At 28.0% G+C, this 21,144-nt stretch overlaps 1 protein-coding gene across 1 annotated transcript in view; it reads right to left on the bottom strand.

Annotated features, from left to right (window-relative positions):
• LOC136080209 (uncharacterized) overlaps positions 1 to 21,144 on the bottom strand; it is a 90,321-nt gene that overhangs the window by 48,331 nt on the left and 20,846 nt on the right. The window contains exons 2-4 of the mRNA XM_065796823.1: positions 19,342 to 19,387; positions 18,959 to 19,084; positions 18,553 to 18,834 (exon numbers count right to left, since the gene is read on the bottom strand). Coding sequence (XP_065652895.1) covers positions 18,553 to 18,834; positions 18,959 to 19,084; positions 19,342 to 19,387 — 454 coding nt within the window. The remainder of the gene's footprint in view (positions 1 to 18,552; positions 18,835 to 18,958; positions 19,085 to 19,341; positions 19,388 to 21,144) is intronic.

Raw genomic sequence — 21,144 nt, 5'->3', positions numbered from 1 at the left:
TACTGTTTTTGATTGCCATAGCATCAATAATAAGAGCACAATGCTTAAAATTAATATCTGTTTTCTGTTTATGACCAAGATATGAAAAAACATCAAGGAATAAACCAGGATCACAATTTCAAGATGATGTCCAATATGATATTGAACTGGCAGCAGGAAGACATAACATTGGCCGAAGAAAGTTATATGCACGTGGAGAATAAAAATGAAGAGTTTAAGCAAATTTTTTCACTTCATCGTTGTATCTGTGACCTTTTGGTTTAACATTTTGATTGGAAAATTGGTTCTAAATGATTTCATATGAGAGTGGCAGCATCAGTGTCAAATAATTTTTAGATTGTAAAAGGAAACCATGCCTTGTAAAGAACAGATTTTCTTTTCTTTTCTTTTAATTTTTGTTGTAAAGCCTTCACTTTTTTTTTTAATTTTTCTTTTGCTGGTGATAAAGATCTTATAGATTGTGTTGGAGATTGACTAATGTGGTCATTTTTTTCAATAGTGCTTTCTGGCTGATCATTATGTGTTGAATTAATTTCTTTGCTGGGTTTGTCTATAGCAAGGTAAACATCAAACTTTGTTTTTTTCGATAAAGGATTAAATTTAGATAATGAATTTATTGATGTTCGTATTGATGGGAGTATCCTTTTTGTCTTTTGAATATTTGTAGAAAATATAAAAACTGATGGCACATCATTACATTTTAAAATAGGCTTTTGATGATGATCAAGACTTGGATTTTTTTTGTCTGGGATACAATAATTGTAGCCTGATTCTAAAAAATGGTCGCTACAGATACAGGTGTGTTTGGATGGAAGAAAATTTTCACGTTTCAAAGCAACAATCCATCTTTTACATAATTCAGAATTTTGAAGAGGAAATTTATGAAAGGATTTCGTGCCGCCTTTTATATATCTATTAGAACATCCATATGCAGCACAAGAATTTACCATTTTGTGATGAAAATAATTAAATTAAATAAATACTTTAGCAAAGCAATAGAAATAATGTCACCGATTTACTCTCTACATTATATGATATTTACTGTTTTCTGCACGATATAATAATGGCTGATTAAAATAGTAAACAAATAAATTGGCTTTACTTTAATTTTATAAAAATCCCAAAGTTAGACATCTAGTTATTTATTTACGTCATTGGAAGCACCTAATGTGGTTTTTGAAAAAATCAGTTAATTTTTTATGTTTTTTTTTTAATTTTTTTTTAGTATTGTTTTATACAAAATGAACTAATTTCAGTTATAATATATTTTTTAAAAAGATATATTTTTAAAGCTGTGAGATGTTTTTTTACCCACAAATGATTTTTTATCGCTTTCTTAAGAAAATCTTTAACAGTGAAAGTTTGTCTAGTTTTTTTTATGGCTTAAAATTTATATAACTTTTTCGATAAAGTTTAAAATAGTTGTAAAAACATTGATTATTTTAAATTTTATCAAAAACATTAGTATTTTTTGTTTAACATTGTTTAATCCTTTACACGGTAGGTGATTACGAAAACTATAAGTTAGCCCTTACCGTTTGTAAAAATATTTTATCGGACGTGTTTTGTTTTGTGAAGTTTTCTCTCTAAAAAACCATTTAAGTTAAACTAAATTAAATTAAAGGAAATTTAACCCAAGACACAGTGGGCCAGAATTCACTTTTACTTGACAAAATTCATAACTAATTCAATAATAGGGCTATATTCACTAAAATTAGCATGAGTACTAATATCAAGTCTGCGCTTTTTATGAAGGTTATATTTTTTTATTTCGTTGCAATGGATACCTTTATTTTGCTAAGCAACAACCTATTTTTGGTATTGGCAGATAGTTTACAAGTGCTATATGCGCTAAATTCGGCATGAGTTCCAATATGAGATCACGTTTCTTATAAAAGTGATAAACTTTTATTATTTAGTTGCTATGGATATTTATATTGCTTAGTTACCAGATACTTTCCTTAGTTACAAAGGGGTAAATTGATTTTTGAATAACTTTTATCGGATTTTCAACCCACCTGAATTAAATAACAGTTAAGTATTTAGGTAAATAATGGTTTAGCAATAGTAAAAACAAAAAATTGTGGAAGAAAACAATGTCAACATAAAGTATGAATCATTAAATCTTTTAAATGAACTGAAGCCAAATTGTAATATTTTTAGAATAACATTTCAATTTTGTATCCCTAACCAAATTGTAAGTGGGGTAGATGTTATATTCTCTCTCCAAGGCTCCGCTTTTAATCAATTTATATGAAGCTTTTGTCAGGCTGGCATCAATTATTAAAGCCAGTGGTTTGTCTGCTAAATAATTACTTGCTTTATCTGTATTTGTAATTTTTAAAACACCCTTGGCAGCAATAACAATAGATTTTTATCTTTTATTTTTTTATTAGCAGCAAAAAATAGTTCATTGGATGAATGAGATTTAAGTATACCAGATGCACACCATTTTTTAGTTTTAGTACAACTATCATCAAATGTAACTGGTTTACAACCATGTCTACTTGTAGTTGGTTGATTGTCTTTTACTGACAACTAAGTGTTCATTAAGCCAGTTCACAAACTTCTTTTCAAAACTTTTGACAGTATAGTTTGCAAATTTCCACTTTTTTTATACAAGTTAACGAATCGTTGAACAGCATGCCTAAAATCAACGTCTTTAAATTCAGCAACTTTTGGCTGAATAAATTTCTTCAGTAATATTTTGTTTTGAAATACTAAGGGTGGAATGCAAGAAGCGAACTTGAGTCAAGTTTGGCTTGAACTTTATACCATTAGCGGTAACCAATAGCGGCAGAGTATTTTTTGAGGGGAAAACCCAACTCTGCTGCTATTGGTTACAATGTAAAGTTCAAGTCGAACTTGGCTTAAGTTCGCTTATTGCATTCCACCCTGAATTACAAACAACTACCGAAAATATATTGTAGCTATGCTATGCAAAGTAAGGTATCCATAGCAACAAAAAAAATTAACTTCATAAGAATTGCAAATCTTATTGTAATACATAAGCCCAATATTGTGTACTTAGCGCAAATAAAATACTGTAAAAACAATATTGATGTAAAAATGAATTGTTGCAATGCAAAATTAACTACCATAGTAACCAAGTTAAAACATAAAATCTGAACGGGGATTTAAGGGGATGAGCAATCAATGGAAACTCGATTGAAGCATCGTATAGTTCAAATAAATATAAGACAGCATACGGCAAATTGTGGTAATTATTAGATATCGTGTGGCAAAAAATATATTTCTTAAAGATTTTTTTTTTTAATCTGTGATTTTCAAAGTATAACTGAGATAACATGCTATAAAAAATTTTATTTCACACAATTGTTTTTCTAATCTCTAAGTACTCTAAAATAACATGTACTAATTTTTTGTTTTAATAATGTTGATGTAATTAAAATATCACACAACGTTGATGTCACCAAAATTACTAATCTATATATATGTTTTTATTTTTTTTAACTTCAATATTCAAATGCTCAGAGTCCTGGTAACTAAGAGATTTAATAAAAATAAATTACCAATAAATTTTTCCTAATATATATAGGTACTAAAATTATATAAGTTTTTAAGATTAGACAACTAAAATTTTTCCCATTTTGTCCACCTACTGGCCCACTGTGCAAGGGAGTATTTATTTGATATGTTTTTATACCTATTTACTATGTGAAATGAATTATATTTATTATGAGAAATGAATTTATTTATTATGTGAAATAAATTTAACCCTAGGGAATATTTACTTGATATGTTTTTTATACTTTATTTATTATGTGAAATGAATTCGATAAGAAAGATGGAAGGTTCAAAAAAGAAAAAAAATATTCGAAAAAAGCTATTGTATTCCAAAGAACAACTGCAACAGCACTTAGAGCTTTATATAAAGGTGAAAAAATTTTATGTGTCAGCAAAAAGTTTAATGTTCCTGAAAGTACCTTACGCGACAAATTATCTGGTAAAAGCCAACCCAAACGGCAAAACTCAGGCTGGTTGCTTGGTTAATGCAGTGCGCTAACATGCGATAACAAAAAAAGTTATTAAGGCCGTACAAAAAATAGTTAAAGGGCGAGGTATAAAAACACCATTTGAAGAAGATATCCAAAGTAAAAACTGGTTTTGTAAATTTATGTGCCGTCATAAGAAATTATCGCAAAAACAATCAGAGCATATTAGTAGAGCTAGAGGTCTTATAACTGAAGCATCGGTAAGAAAATGGTTTAATGAGGTGTACGAATTATTTGGCGATGATGGGCAATACCTTAATGATCCATCTCGTGTTTTTAATTTAGACGAAACTGGTTTTGAGTTTGCACCAAAAACTGGAAAAGTAATTGGCATCAGAGGAAGAAATGTTTATGAAGAATGCAACTACAGCGATAAGGTAATCCTTACAACTCTATTTTGCGTAAATGAAAATGGTGTATTTGCACTATCATTAACATTGTACAAGTATGCTCGAATACCATAAACTATTGCTGCAGCTGCACCACCAGATTGGGGTCTCGGTAAAAGTGACAGCGGCTGGATGATCACCGAATGCTTTTATGAGTACTTCACAAATGTGTAAGTACCATTTTTGAAATCTATTAATACACAATTACCAATATATATGTTAATAGATGGACATCGCTTGCACCTTTCTAAAGAGCTCAGCATGTATTGCTCTTCAGAAAGAATTCATTTGATTTCGTTGTTTCCTTATGCTACACACATCTTACAACCATTAGATGTGTCAGTTTTTAAACCAATAAAAAAAAAAGGCAGACCACTTTTCGGTAATTTAAATTGGATAACGAGTTTAATGAAATTCGCAGAAAAAATGTACCAATGTTGTTGAATAAATTTGTAATGGATCCAAATATGAAAAAAAATATTATTAACGGATTTAGGTCGACAGGAATATTCCCATTTAATGCAAACAATGTTGATTATGAAAAAGTAATTCAACGTTTTAAATTGAATTCTACAATTGATAATAATGAAACGAATCTTTCAAGCCATAATAATGTGGGAAACATATTTGAAAACAAGGTTGCACCTGAAGTGTTGTTCCAGTTGGAAAAAATGGAAATAAAGAACGGGGAGGAAAAACTGACTTCAGACAATTATTTAATTTTTGGAAAAAACTTAAATTTAATAGCTCCATACAAACCATAAATTTAATAGAAGCGAATAATAATGTATCGAACAATGAAATCGATAAAGAATCGTATATTAGCAATACGCAAAATGAAAACGTATCTAGTAAAGTTAGCGAATTCGGAAAAAGCGTAATAATTGATGAGTCCAGTGAAAGTAAATCAGCAACAGATCTACCAGATTCTATTAAACAAATAATAAAAGATGTAAATCCATTACACGGCTTTCTTTTATGGCCTAAACAACCAATCAAGAAAAAAAGGCTGAAACAAGTTGAGCGATTACCGAGCGTTGTAACTTCATCCTAATGGTTAGAGATTCAAATAACTAAAAAAAATGCATAGAAAGAAGAAGATATCAAAAAAATTGAACGTAAAAATAAAGCTGCTGAAAAAAAAGAATTGAAAGAAAAAGAAAAACAAGAAAAATCTAAAACAAGCTGTTACAAAAGAAAATAAAAATAAAAGACAAAAAAAAAAACATTTAAAAAAAGAATTTAAAAAGAAAAAAGTTTAAATTCAGAAAAAAGTTTTGGTAGATAATTTTATAACCAATGTCTTCTTTGTTTTGTAATCACATTAAATTTATGTATTTGTTTCTTGATTTAAATGTATAAAGCTAAAATTAAAATATACGATTTTTTCCATACACGGTAGGTGGAGAATCGATTACGGTAGGTGGTACTTTATCACGGTAGGTGAAAAAACGTACTAGATTTTACAAAAAATCAAAAATGATATTAAAAAAATAACTTTACTCAAATTCGAACTATATAATTTAGTTAATAATTGAGTATAAAATATTAATTCAAAAACCTTAAATAAAAATCTGTTATGGTGATGGACTTTTGAGAAATTTTGAAGTTAAAAGTTTTCTGAAAGTCGCGGTAGGGGGTGCCATGACCCTATTCGTTATGTTTATAATTGCAAATTTATGTTGCTTACTGTGAGGTTTTCAACAGCTGTTCAGACGGTTTTCCTTTTTTTTTTACAATGCTAAACAACCTTTCCAACTCAGCATTACTGTTAGGAATATTATTTCTAAGGTATCTGAAAAGATTTTTGATAGTATTAAACAGAATTGACATTTTATGGTACCTTATTTCATAAATGATTGCTTCAAATACTTCTGTTAAACGTTTCATATTGCTACCAAAATTAGCTGAAATTGCCCTTACTTCCAATGTTTTTATTAACTCCTTGTCTCTGACTGTTAATCTGACTGTTAACAGCAAATCTTGCTATTTATTTTTGAGTCACTTCCTGATGATAGATCTTCTTAATCTCAAGTTCTTATGGGTGATTTTATATCAATTTAGGTGATGGTCTTAAGCGGTGTTCCACAAGGTTCCATGCTCGGGCCAATTTTATTTACCGTTTTCGTTAATGAATTGAATGAAATCATCTCAAATAATTCAAAATTTTATGCTGGTGATTCAAATATAATAGCTGAAGTGAATAATTTGACACAATGTTTATTATTACAAGGCGATATTAATAATGTTTTAAAGTGGTTTAAAGACTGGTTAATCAACTTAAACGTCAACAAATGTAAAGTTATGCACATTGGCAAACAGAATTTAATATACAATTATAGTATAAATAAAGTAGATGGCACACAACTAGTCTTAGAATCTTCGAATGAAGAAAGAGATTTAGGAATCACAATAAGATCGGATTTGAAATGGAAAACACAAGTGTTAAGTGCATGTAATAAAGCAAATGCCATTATTGGTCTAATAAAAAGAATATTTAGCATAATAAACATACAAATGATAGGAATTTTGTATAAACCATATATACAACCACATTTAGAATATGCAAGTGTAAAATGGTGTCCCTATCTGACAGGAGATATAGGAAGGCTGAAAAGAATTTAACGCAAAGTAACAAAAATCCCTTCAGAATTAAATAATTTATATTACAAAGAACGCCTTAGATATTTGAGTTTAACCAGTTTGGATATAATTAACAGCGTGGAGACTTAATCCAAATGTATAAAATTGTTCATGGGTATGACAAAATTCAATGGTCAAATTTTACGTTTTCAATTAATGATAAACCTGGGATTCATACCTGTAGGCAAGGCATAAATTAAATATTGAACTAATAAGAAGTTATCCAGCAAGATTTTATTTTTTTACAAACAGAGCTGCGAAATTGTGGAATACCTTAAAAACTGAAGTTACTAATGCAATATCATTAAACTCATTTAGAGCTATTTTATCATCCAGATATGATTACTAACATTTACATTCACAATGGTATAGTAGCCAGTGACGTTGACAATTAAATGCTTGGTGTTTTGTGGTTGTCCTACTAAAGAAACCGCTTTGTTTGTATGGTTATGTTTAGAGTAACGACTGCAATAACCTAGTGATAAGTTCTGCAGGGATACATTATCTCTGTTTCAGCATTGATATATTATTATTATTGTTATTATTGTTGTTGTTGTTATTATTGCTATTATTACTATTATCAATATTATTATTATTACTCAATGCTATTTGATAATACTATTTGTTACACTTCTAAACTTATTTTTAACTCGAATATGTGGAATATTTTTTATTACTAATCATTTAAGCAATTCATAACATGCATTATGAAAATGATATAAATTTTAAAACTGCCAGATTAAATGCAAAAGACCGCCAAATTAAATGCAAAAGACCGCTAGATTAAATGCGAAAAACCGGGAGATTAAATGCAAAACCGGTATAGTAGATTTACAACTAGGTTTGCTTTTCTCCTAAACGCATATAATTGATAGCTCAGTGGTTTAGTGCTTTCTCATCGGTGTTGTTTTGGGGGGTTTGAGACTTCTTCTTAGCGTAATAAGTTTTAAAATTTTTTCAACCTTGCTTATATATTTATATCAAAAAATTTTATAGATGTATTAAATATGAGTGTTCTATATACTGACAGCAAACTCAACATGTGCTAAAGACGTTTACACTAGTGTTAACGTCTTTAGCATATCGGTCAGTATATGGAACAATCATATTTAGGATAACTTATTTATATATATAAATTATATATATAAATAAGTTACGATACCCTGTTAATTGTATTTTTATATATTGCATAAATATATATACAAACACTCACACACATAAATCTTAAAGAAAATATTTATGTTTTTATATATATACCTATAAATTTTATAGGTATATATATAAAAACATTTTAGGCTTTTTTATATTTATCATTGTATATTACTGTTTGTATTAAAAATTGATTTTGGAAATATTTCGAGAGCAGAGTTCAGCTTACAATTTAGTTTTATTTGTCAATTCAATATATTTTATAGACACGTTTAATTACGTTTAATAATATTTTGCGATATTTTCTACAGCGCATTTAAGTGTTGATTCAACGTTATATTTCAACCTTTACTCGACGTCTTTGAGTCACGTTAAATCGACGTTTTACTAACAACGTTACAAATCCTTGCAAAATAGACTGCTTTAACAGCGTTTATGCAACGCTTTTTAAAAAAAGTTTTTTCAACGTTATGTTGCAATGTTTATACAACGCTTTTTATGTTGCGACATTTTTGTAACGTCATTTAGAAACGTTTTTTCAACGTTACGCAATAACGTTTAATCAACGTCTATTAAACAACGCTATATATCTTCGCCAATATGATTACTTTGTCAACGTTTCCGCAACATCTTATGCGACCGGTTTTCAACGTTGATTCAACGTTGACATGTTTGCTTTGCTTACAGACGTTTGTACGTAACGCTATACAAATCGAAGAACTAAGATCTTAGACCATTAAAAACATTTTGAATTGAATATTGTATTGTTTTGCTTGATAACAATACAATATTCAATAATTAGTTTAGCAACAAGTCAATTAATTTAGTTAACTTTAACTAAGTTTATTTTATATGGAAAAAAGGAGAATTTTTAAAATAATTATTATTTGTTCCCTACTTACAAGCGCGTTTAGTTTATTTGGATAAGCCGTTGACTTTGTAAACGGAATGTCTGTGGTTCAAAACCCATCACTTCCTGAATTTCTTTTGTTTTTTTTACACACGCATACAGCCGAAAGTTAATAAAATAAAATAGTAATATCAGAAAAAAATTGATTAGAAAATTTGTGTTTTAATCACATATAAAAGCATTGGGTTTTAAAAATTCGTTTTTAATTTTACTTGTTTTAATTATGGTGCATCATCAATTGCACAAAAAGATATAAAACTCTTACAAATACATAATTTCACGGATAAGAGTTTGTATTTATTACAAATAAATAAATAACTAATAATAAAAATAAAATAAATAAATAGCATTAAAGAAATTACATAGTAATTACTATATTTAATCTTTATTAGAATATATCTTATAAAAATTTATTTTATATATTTTTAATAAAAAGAACTTTCTTAAAAAATTAAAAAAAAATCTTATTTTCTAGTTATTTCTTTGCCACAAAGTGGCGTCACATGCGCCAAAAATTTTGGCTTAACGATCTACGAAAAAGCCGCGTCTGTATAGTAGAGACGCGGTCTAATCGACCGTTTATATGGAAAAAACTGCAATGCATTCTGGTCTTTGTATTCACCAAAAATAAACTAATTATCAAGCTATGAAATTAATTTAATCGATGTTTTTTTATTGATCGATGTTTTTTAAAAAAACATTTCAATCACTACCCAACTAGTATTTCGAGAAATAACTAGTCAGTTTGATCAAATAGATGCTGAAGAAGTTGTTCAGGAGCAAATAAGCTCTTGGTCAAGATGTCATTCCTTACTACCTAATATAAGCCAAGATAAAATACTCAAATGCTTAACTATCGACGATAGTTCGACTATTTTTGGAGCTAGAGGTGCTTCAAAGCATAAAATCCCTGGGTATCTGCTGTTTAAAGAGGACTTCGTTAAAACTTTAGTTGTTAAACCAAATATCAACATTGAAATAAATTTTCTTGTTAGAGCTAACGTTTCAGCTTCAATGAAAAAAAATCAGTATCTTATTTATGTACATCTTTGTCAAAAAGAAGGAGACGTTTTGTATGCTAAATTTAATTGTAAAGCTGGTATGGGAGGATGTTGCAAGCATGTTGCTGCAGTATTATTTCAATTAAATGAATATGAGCAATTAAGTTTAAACTCTGTACCATTCGTTAAAACATGCACTGAAGTGTTACAGCAATAGCATGTTCCTGCTGAAGGAAAAAATTCAGAGACAATTAAGCTTTCTAGCGTTTCCTTGAAAAGAGTGATTTAAAAAAGGATTTAAACAACTCACAAAAGCGACTTTTTGTATCAGGAAATAGAAACTTTTGTGCAACACCAATTTTTGCACATAATCAAAGCGATGAGAAAATTAAAAAATTGTCTGATAGCTTGTATAATCTGGGAGAAGGAATAGCATTTGCAAATCTTTTAAAAGGAAATAATTTTCATTCCATGTCTTATTATGAAACACGAATATTTGAATATCAGCAAAAAGTAAAAGAACTCGATTTAAATTTTGATATTATATTTCATCATGTTGATACCATAATTAATGGATTTGAAGTAGAATTCAGTGATTCATTTAAATTAGACGAAGCTCAATTAATGTTCATTTCAAAATATTTAGTTCTATCAAAAGAGAGAATAAAGACTTTGGAGAAAGCTATTTTATCACAATCTACAAGTTTATGGCTTGAAGAAAGAAAAAAACGCTTGACGTCTTCCAAATTTGGTTTTGTTATTAATAGACAAAAAAGTATTTTTCTTGCATCTATTTTTAATAGAATTTTGAAAAACAATAAAAATAACTTTTGCAACAAAGCTTGTAATTGGGGTAAAATAAATGAAAACACAGCAATAAAAAATATGAAAATATAAAAAATGTATCAGTAACGAGATGCGGATTTATCATTAACCCCAAATGGCCTTGGCTCGGTACAAGCCCTGATGGAATTGTATCGGTAAATGAAAAAATAAGACTTATTCAAATCAAATGTTCTTTTTCAAAGAAAGATTTAACTATAGCTGAAGCTTGCCTAGATAAAACATTTTTTCTTGATATTATTGATAGCTAAACAATGCTTAAACAAAATCATGTTTATTTTTATCAATGTTAAGGTGTTATGGCATTATTAGAGATCAAAGAGTTAGATTTTATAGTTTATACTGAAAAAGATGTTTTTATTGAGAGTATTAAATTTCTTAAAGAACAATGGGAAAAAATTACTTTACCCAATTTAACTAAATTTTACTTTGAGTTTATGCAAGAAAATGTATTTGCAGTTTAGATAAAAAAATTTCAAATTTTTCACAAATGTTTTATTTATCTGAAACAAATTGTGGCAAAAAGTTTGTTAAATAACTACAAACTATCCAAGTTTTATTAATTTCTGATGCCATTGACAACATAATTGGTGTTTGTAAAATATGATTTTTATTCGCTGTATTGCTCTTTCTACATGAATACGAACAGCAGCAATATTTCTAGTTTCATTCTCATCTTCTTGACTGAGCTGAGCTTTTACATTAAGAAATGGAGGTATATTTAATGAAACGTTTTCTGGTAAATCATCAGCAATATCAAAACCTTTATCTGCCATTACACTGTGTCCTGGTTCAAGCAGGTTGTATATGCCACAATCTTTTTTAATTTGTTTGTCCAAAAAACGACCACAGTATAAATCAGAAACAAAAGTTATGGCTCCATTTGGTGCTATTCTGATTAATCTATTTCCTGTAATTTTATGTTTATAATTTTCAATAAATAGTTCAGTGCAGTCTAAAATTACCCTTGTTGATTCGTATTTTTCCTTAAAACTTTTTGGCATTGTTTCGTTTAAAGTTTATTTTGTTGCCCAAATTGGTAGCATACACATTTGAAAATGCAAAAAATCAGTCCATTTCATTATGATTCTACTAACATGACTTGAGGATGTCTCAAAGCGCAAGGCCATGTCTTTAACCAAACGGCCAAGTCGAAATCTTGTCAAAACTAAAAATAATTCAGACTCTGAACTTATCAGACGCTCACTTCCCTTTTTATTGTAATTAAAATCTGTTGATTTTTCAATGTTTGTATTTGACCCCCAATATATAAGTTTGCTTGCAGCAGGTTCTAAATATTTTAGTAGAACTTTAAATAGATTGTATGATTCAAATCCAGAATAAAATTTAAGTGGCTTGATTATGTTTAAATCTGTCCGCTGTAAATTTTAATTGATTGATAGTGTGATTTTGGTTTATAATAATATTTTTCATTTCTTTCTTTTTAGTTTTTATTATGTTTAATTTGTCCTTTAGGATAATAACTTCATTTTTTAACTTTTCAGGCTCAGTTTCTTTAAATGAAAGATTATCATTTTTTTCGTTTTCAATTTCGTTTATTTTTCCTTTATATCCAACAGAACTGTTTACTGTGATTCTTCGCTTTTTTAGTTTGTCTTTAACTTGTTTTGGCGGTAAAGATGGACAATTGTTCATATAAGTTTCCTTTTCTTTTATATCCTTTCTTTTCTTTTGTATCCAATAGAACTATTTACTGTGAATCTTGGCTTTTTTATTTTATCTTTACCTTGTTTTGGCAATAAAGATGGACAATTGTTCATATAAGTCTTTTTTCCTCGTTTAAATTGACTGAATAAACCCGATGAGAAATAGAAGGAACAAAGTTTTTCCTACTAATTAAAGATATCCTTTTTTTCCTCAAATTACTTTCCTTTGGGATAATGTAAAATGAGTAGTTTTTGTTTTTGAGCGAATTATTGTTGCATAATGGAACACAGCAAGTTATGCCACCGCAGTATTATGTTGTTGACTCGACAGTAAAATTTTCCTCAATAGAATGATTTTTTAGTTCAGCACAAGATGTTTCACAGTTTGAAATCATTTTGTAAAGTCTTTTTAAATTAAATTACTCGAGTGTTTATTTAAAAAAACTTTAACACTTATTTGTTTATTTTCGGTGAATACAAAGACCAAAATGCATTGCGATTTTTTTTCTATAGAGGGAACGGTCCACAAGACCAAAGCATTTTAAACAACAACTTTCTGCCTTTTTCTAATACCTAAACAACCGTGCTAAGAAAAAGATGGCGTAATTTTAGCAATCAGAAATAATCAAAAGAAAGGGGCAAATCTAAAATCAAAGTTTCAATTTATCACTTGGATCAGACAATGTGTTTGGTGTTTTTCTTTAAGTATTATAAATTAACATTAATACAAAAATTCAAAACAAAACAGCTTGAGCAAAAAAGACTAGTATTTATTAGAAAAGTTTTCTTATATTACACACGATCCTGTATAAAACATTATTTAAGTAAAATTTTCACACTTGCATATCAAATATGGGTTGATATATATTGTTTATAAATAAGTTTATATAAATTGTTTATCAAAATTGTTTCTAAATATTGTTAATAAATAAGCGCAACTTTATTCCAATAAAGTAAAGCTGCGCTTATTTAAAGAACTCACTTGAAAAATGTTGATTAATTGCAATAGGTATAATTGTTTATTAAATGATTTGTTTTTTTAATGACATACATAAATTCAATAGATCAGTGGTTAAATGCGATGTAATCGGTGCCGTTTTGCGAGTGTTTAAACCCACCCTTAACACCATATATTTTCAATTTTTTCAATCTGGCTATATTTATTTACAGAAAAAAAAAATGTAGCTAAAATTACTTTTAATATTGTTAAAATAAAATTTAAAGTTTTTTTTAAGCTAAGGGCTTTTCTTTTTTTCTTTTTTTTCCTTCACAGTAGCACCTTCTGGAGTAGCAGGACTGTTTAATTATTTTTTTTTTTTTTTCTCCACAACAGCACCTTCTGGATTAGCAGGACCGTCTTATCAAATTTTTTCTTTAATAAGTTTCAGGCCATAATTTTTTTTCAGACTATTCGAAGCTTATAAGGACTAATTAATTGAGCTCATTATAAACATAAGTATCTCAATCATAACACATACGCAACAAATTTCTCCGGTTGTTTCAATTTTTTCAGAATTTTTAGCTCATATAAGGTTCTTTTGTTTAATATAGTGTATAATATCTTACATATCGTCCCCTCAGTATTATTTTGTTCTATCTACAAATGTAATAAATAAAATGTTTCATCTAATATATAAAATAAGTACAAAAAATATATAGATAAATAAATGCAATGTTCTACCTGATATAATATATTATATTATATTACATAAAACATTGAATTTGTTTAAATATAATTTTTTTTTTGTATTTGTTTTATATATTAGATAAAACAATTTATTTATTACATTTGCAGATAGGACAAGATAATACTGAGGGGACGATTTGCTATGTATGTAATATCTATAAAACTTCATAGTTTTTTCATTTTTTTATTTGTGTTTAGATGCTCTGCGAGCTAACCACTCGGCCATGCGGACATATCGTCTTAAGAAAATTATAAAACTATATAATAAATAAAAGACTTTACAAAACGGTAATAATAAAATAAATCGAAATTACGGCGATGTTGCCGCAATGCAGTTTTCAAGTGAAAGTCAAACTGTAAAACTTGGTAAATGTTTTAATTTGTTTTAAAATTAAATAATTTTAACCTTACATAGGTTAGGTATTTCCATACACTTTTGTTCACGTATTTTTATTATTGTGTATGCGACTTTTTATCGCCACTTTCTCGGTTGCAATGGCTGCCAAGGGTTCCGTGACAAACACCCTCGAAGGGGCACTACTAATACTACTACTACTACTACAACTACTACTACTACTACTACTACTACTACTACTACTACTACTACTACTACTACTACTACTACTACTACTACTACTACTACTACTACTAATACTACTACTATTACTACTACTACAACTACAACTACTACTACTACTAATACTACTACTAACACTATTAAGTTCGGCAATATTACATAGAGACTACAAGAAGCTGGTGTATTAAAATCCAATTTGGAACTCAAACAAGATTAATAACAACTTTGGAGATTTCACGGAAGAGTGTCCGGGTATAACCCAATATTTATAGTAAAAGGATTTGAGCTAACTAAACGAATAATTGAGAATCATCACACAAAAATGCTTGACGGAAAAGTACCATGCGTAGCAAATGGCAAAAATTCTGGATACTAAATTTAAGAAATGCCGGAAAAAAAGTCATTTGTGAACGTATTTTGTGTAAAAGATACAGAGTGAAACCGCAGTTAACACCAACAAGAACAATGTTACCATGCTTTAGAATTGACAATACAGAACCTTTTGCGGTTATTAATGTTTATTTTGCTAATGTTTATTAATGTTTATTTTGCTAATGTTTATTAATGTTTATTTTGCTGGTCTCCAAAAACAAAAAAAGCCAGATAATTCAGTTGGAAAGCGCTGCGTTGCACAGTTTACATGCGCAGGTTAAAGTGCTGTCTACCTGAAACTTTGTCACGATCTATCGGCAGAAGAATTTCAGAGGGTTTTTTAAAAAAGGTTTGTTGCAAGGAAAAGACCACCTCAGATAATAATTAGTGACAATGCAAAAATCTTCAAAGCAACAAATTGGTTACGAACGCTTACTAGGAACGATAGTCTTGCAAACTATCTAGCAAAGCAAGTCATAAAATGGAGGTTTAATCTATCAAGAGCTCCTGGTAGGGTGGGTTGTTTGAAAGATTAATTGAAATTATGAAGAAAGGTATATTAAAAACAATCGTAAAGGTTATGCGAAGTTTCGATAAATAAGAGGTGGTGTTGTTGAATGTGGAGTGCTCTATGAACAACAAACCACTTTGTTACTAGAGACTAGTTTTATAATTATCTACTAACACCAAATGTATTGGTGAGTGGAAAACCTTCGATGTTGCATAAAGAAGATATCGATTTAATAACAAAAGAAGATTGTGAAATAAAATGAATTCAGTTTGTAAAAAGTTGTACAGAACATTTAAGAAAAAGATGGATGAGTGAATACGTACATGTGATAGAAGAACGGCAACAAGTCAGGGAGAAGAAAAGCAATGTAAAACTGCCAGTGATTGGAAACTTAGTGCTTATCATGGGAAATGTGAAAAACAAGACGTTTCTCAATATTGAACAAATTGAAAGTGAAATTAAAGGTAAAGATGGAGTCGTGCGTGCTTTTAAAATACGATGGGGAAATGGTTATGTGAATCTAGGTTGACGCCTAAGGTTCTTACCGAATTTTCTGTAGTTAGTGTTGTTTTAGAGAATATAATTTTTGAATCATTTTAAAACTTTCAAGTTTGTTTCCAAGATCCAAATAAAAAATAGCTTCTGTTTTGCTTGGGTTAAGCAAAAGTCTGTTTTCCTGAAACCATATTGAGACTGCATTAGCACATTTAGTGATTTTGTTAATGTTATCTTTTCCGTGTATATATTTGGGAGTCATCAGCATATTGATGACAAGTTGTCTCATGTTTAGCTATGATACAATATACGGGGTGGTACAAACTTCTAAAATAAAAATGGGCTAAATTGACATCCTTCTGGTACTCCTTTTTAAACTCGCTGGCAATCTAAATTTTGTCAAGCTAATAGAAACAAAGAGTTTTTGAGAGTGCAAGTATGATGTATATATATATGCATATATATATATGTATGTATATATATATATATATATATATATATATATATATATATATATATATATATATATATATATATATATATATATATATATATATATATAATAGCTCTCACTATATAGGCCGAAATATCACGTCAAAAAAGAAATAAATTGTATGATACCGTATAAAATGTTTTAATGCTTATAATATATATATATATATATATATATTATATATATATATATATATATATATATATATATATATATATATATATATATATATACATATATATATATATATATATATATATATATATATATATATATATATATATATATATATATATATATATATATATATATAAAATATGTTTATATGTATATATCAGGCTTGACTGCATTGAAAACATTTTTCAACATAAATAACAACATTTACAAAGTTTATGGTGATCTAGTAACTATACTTTTTAAGCTTATAAATTATAACTTACCTTAAAAAAATGATTTAATCATTTATAAAATTTGTTTCACTCTTCGTTCAATTTATTCACAAAGTGGTATTTACAAATCTTTAACCATGAGCAAATATGAGCTGGGTAGTCTCACTTATTTAATGTTTGATAGTAAAAAAATAGAAAAATCTTGTTTATACTTACTTACTTCCTTTTTTTTTTTTTTCACTTCTTTTTTATATTTTTTCTTTTACCTTCGTTTTTTTTGTTTATTTTTTGTACTTTTCTATTAAAGTGCTTTAAATAAGCAGATACCATACTTTAAATAAGCAGATATTTGACATGTTGAGAGGAGGCAATTTGAAAAAAAGCTGAAGTATTGTCCCTAGTTTTTAAGCGGCATTTAAATTCCAACACAGTATCAGAAAAAAATTAAACTTTTTTGATATCGACTTCACTATTCCCGGAAACTCTAAACATTTATATTTTTTAAAACTTCATTATTTCAAAGAGTTAACTAAGTTAACTAAGTATATATAAACTTTAATTCGAGCATATATATACTCTACTCTATTCGTTGGAAAACTTTTTATCAAACTTAAATTTTCAAGAGCTAAAAGATTTTTAATCAGATCAAGCTTGACGTTAACAGCTAACGATAATACAATGTACTATTTGGAAAATAAATTTTTTCTTGTAATGGCTAATAATCACCTTGAAAAATGCTTGACTTTTATTCTTTCGTCAAATTTGAAAAGTTAAAAAAATTAAAACATGAAACCTAAAGCTTAGAAAGATTTACTCCTGTTGTGTTGTTTATTCATTCAATATCAAAACAATATCATATTAAATGTAAATATCCACATTTAATGACGAAACAAATGGATAAAAAAAAGAAATATTTTCCACTTTTATAACCTTTTTATCTAAAAATAACAAAAAAGAAATGAAAACATCTGAGTTTGTTGTTGTCGTCTACTCTGCTCGTAGGAACCTAAAATGTAGAACCTCATGACAGCCTATATATAAGTCAAAGTATACTATAGATAGCAAGCAATAAAAAAAATATTAACAGAGAAGTAACTCAAAAACAAAGTTATCAATATTTAAAGTTTAGCTTTCAACAATGTTAATTTATATTAGTGAAAAAAAGGAACATATTTCGAGTTGTTTTATTTTAATCTTTCATATGGAGATTTCAGAGTTTACTTTAAGCACTCATAATGATCTGCGACAAAAATTTTTCATGTTTATTATCTACTTTAGTATAGACAAGATCATGATCATAACTATGATCATCAAAATTATGATTATGATTTCAGGACCATAATGATCATGGTCATATTTACTTAAAGTTAAAAATATATTTTAAACAAAAACAAGTAAATAAGCACTTACCTGATATTTTAAAGCTAAAACGGTTTTTATAGTCTTCCGCATTATTTTCATTAACAATATATAAACGGTGATCACAACTAAAGATGAAATATGTTGGATAGTTATAGGATTGAATTACTGTGAAATCTTCATAGAACTTGTGTTCTTGCAATATAAATGATGCATCATTTTTAAATAGTTCTGATGATTCGTATTCCAAATAGATCTTATAACTTTTGTGACGAAAATATGTGTTATATATAGGAGATTGAAATGATACAGTATTGTTAATACCATTTAGCCCTAATTTGTTAAAAAATGCTAAATTAATAATGCAGGCTAAAGATTGAGAAAATTTATAACATAATTTTTTTACCTTTGTATACTTTCCGAATTTTGTAAACTTTTTGAAAAACCGAATTCTTACCTTTGACAACTTTTAAAAAAATAGGAAAATCATAAGTTGGAGCAGTATTGTCCACATTGTACAAGGTACAATCATCCCTAATATCGTTTCCGTATTTTGTTTCAAACGAATAAGCCTTGTTTAAAACTAAGAAAAAAGTTTTTAAAAATGTAACCAAACGCAACAAAAATAAGTACCACATTATATTAAATTCTCATCGAGATTTCATTATCATTATTATTATTATTGTTATTATTGTTATTATTACAACTATTATTATTATGGGAGTTAATGAAGCGAGTAATAATAAAACAAATTAATAATTATTATTACTGTCCTTTACTGGTTAATTAAAAAAAAATTATATTTGAAATAAAAGTTTATTTAAAAAAAATTACACTTGCCTGTAAGAGTTTCTCGTTTCTTAATGATGTGCAGTGAAATTAATACCTTAAAAAAAAATAGAACAAAAACACATAAAATTTAGATATTATGATATTACGTCAATCTATTCTGAACTTAATTTATTAATTTTATGTAAAAATAAAACAAAAAACCTCAGCAACTTATTCTAATTGTTCTTGACGTAATAATTTTAATTACTGGTATGGTTATTCTAATTAGGGACTTTTATACGAGGTGGGTTTGGCGTATGAGATTTTGATGCCATCTTTATAGGGGATAATAGAACAAAACCGTTAAAAAAAATATCATATAATCTCTTTTTAATAAAAAATAACGGATGAGTCTTTGAATAAAAAAAAACGATTTTATAAAATGGTTAACTGACGAGAGCTTATCTACAATTGGCACTTTAATTGAGTTACGTATCAGAATAAATAAATTTAAACTGTATTTTTAACTAACTCAATAACTAAAAAAAAAAATCAAAAAGGCGTTTTGTAGTCTTAACTTTCTTGAATCCTACAAGCATCCCACCTTCATTTGCTCCTTAGAATAGTAACGATTCGTTGTACCACATCTATAACTAATTAGAAGTATGCTTTAAAAAAACGTGAAGGCAGTTTAGGTCAATAACAAAAAGGATATTCTATTATGGCAAGCAGAAAAATTTTTATAATGTATTTTAGTTCACATAATACGCTTTTTTTGTAAGAGGACTTGTAAAAAAAATGTCACAGAGAATAAATTCGTCCTGCTGAAATGTTATTTAAAAATAACGCTCAACAAAAATCCTATCGTGAATGTTCAGTTGGTGTAAGTGAGCTATGTTGCCATGTTCTTGCATTATTGTTATTTCTAAAACACTTTCATAAATTTAAGGAAAAAATATTATCGCTTTCATGTAGTGAACAACTACAAAAATGGCACTGTTGAGGTAAAGAAGGTTCAATTTATATGATTCTGCTTCGCCAAATTAAACGCCAAATTCAGAAGGTCTTTCTAGTAAAAAAATAGATTAAAATTTGCGCAAGGAAACTATTGTTGTTGAAGACCCAGAAAATTCAATATTCAAGAGAAATTCTAAAAATAAAGAGTCACATAGTTACAAAGTTTTATTAAAGTCAAGTATAAAATTTTCATCGTTACTTGATCATCTCAGCCATCGCTTTACATAAATAGCTGCTTGTTCCTTGGTAGATCATAGTTATGTCAAAGAAAACCAAACTTACAATGCTGACCTTGTTTCTCCTGATCTTAAAAAGTTAACCAGAATAAAGTATAATATTAATTGTGTAATAGAATGAAAAATTTATGCTATTCATAAAAATAGTTTAGGTAATGATTCAACAATTACTTCAAAAAACAAAAAATTCATCTCTACAAAATCTACTAAAAAAAATACTGTTCTTAAAGCAAATATAAATAATAACAAAATATCTGCAAGTGGTGAAAACAACATTATTCAACAACATGTCGAGGAAAAATTAGAGAAATTAAAATCAGAACATTTACCCTAATGATCCTATTAAATTTCCTATGAAATTATAAAAATTTTTGAGAAAAACACAGATTCACGGCTAAACATAAAAAAAACTAAATAACTGGTAGTAGACCAGCATTGTTAGTTGTATATGGTAAAAAGAAATTTGAAAGTTTTAAAAATTTCCGTCGTGGCCATCACTTTGAAAAAAAAGCAGTGTTATTTTTTTGAAACCAGTCTTTATCAAATGCCCTGTGGTTTCTTTACTTTTACAGAAGATAACTTATGTCCTGATGTCTTGGTAGCTCTAAACTTGATACTT

The sequence above is a fragment of the Hydra vulgaris genome, chromosome 05 (genome assembly GCF_038396675.1).
Source record: "Hydra vulgaris chromosome 05, alternate assembly HydraT2T_AEP".
In the NCBI taxonomy this organism is placed as follows: Eukaryota; Metazoa; Cnidaria; class Hydrozoa; order Anthoathecata; family Hydridae; genus Hydra; species Hydra vulgaris.
Note: the sequence above shows the minus strand (reverse complement) of the source record. Positions and strands in the feature narration are given on the sequence as shown.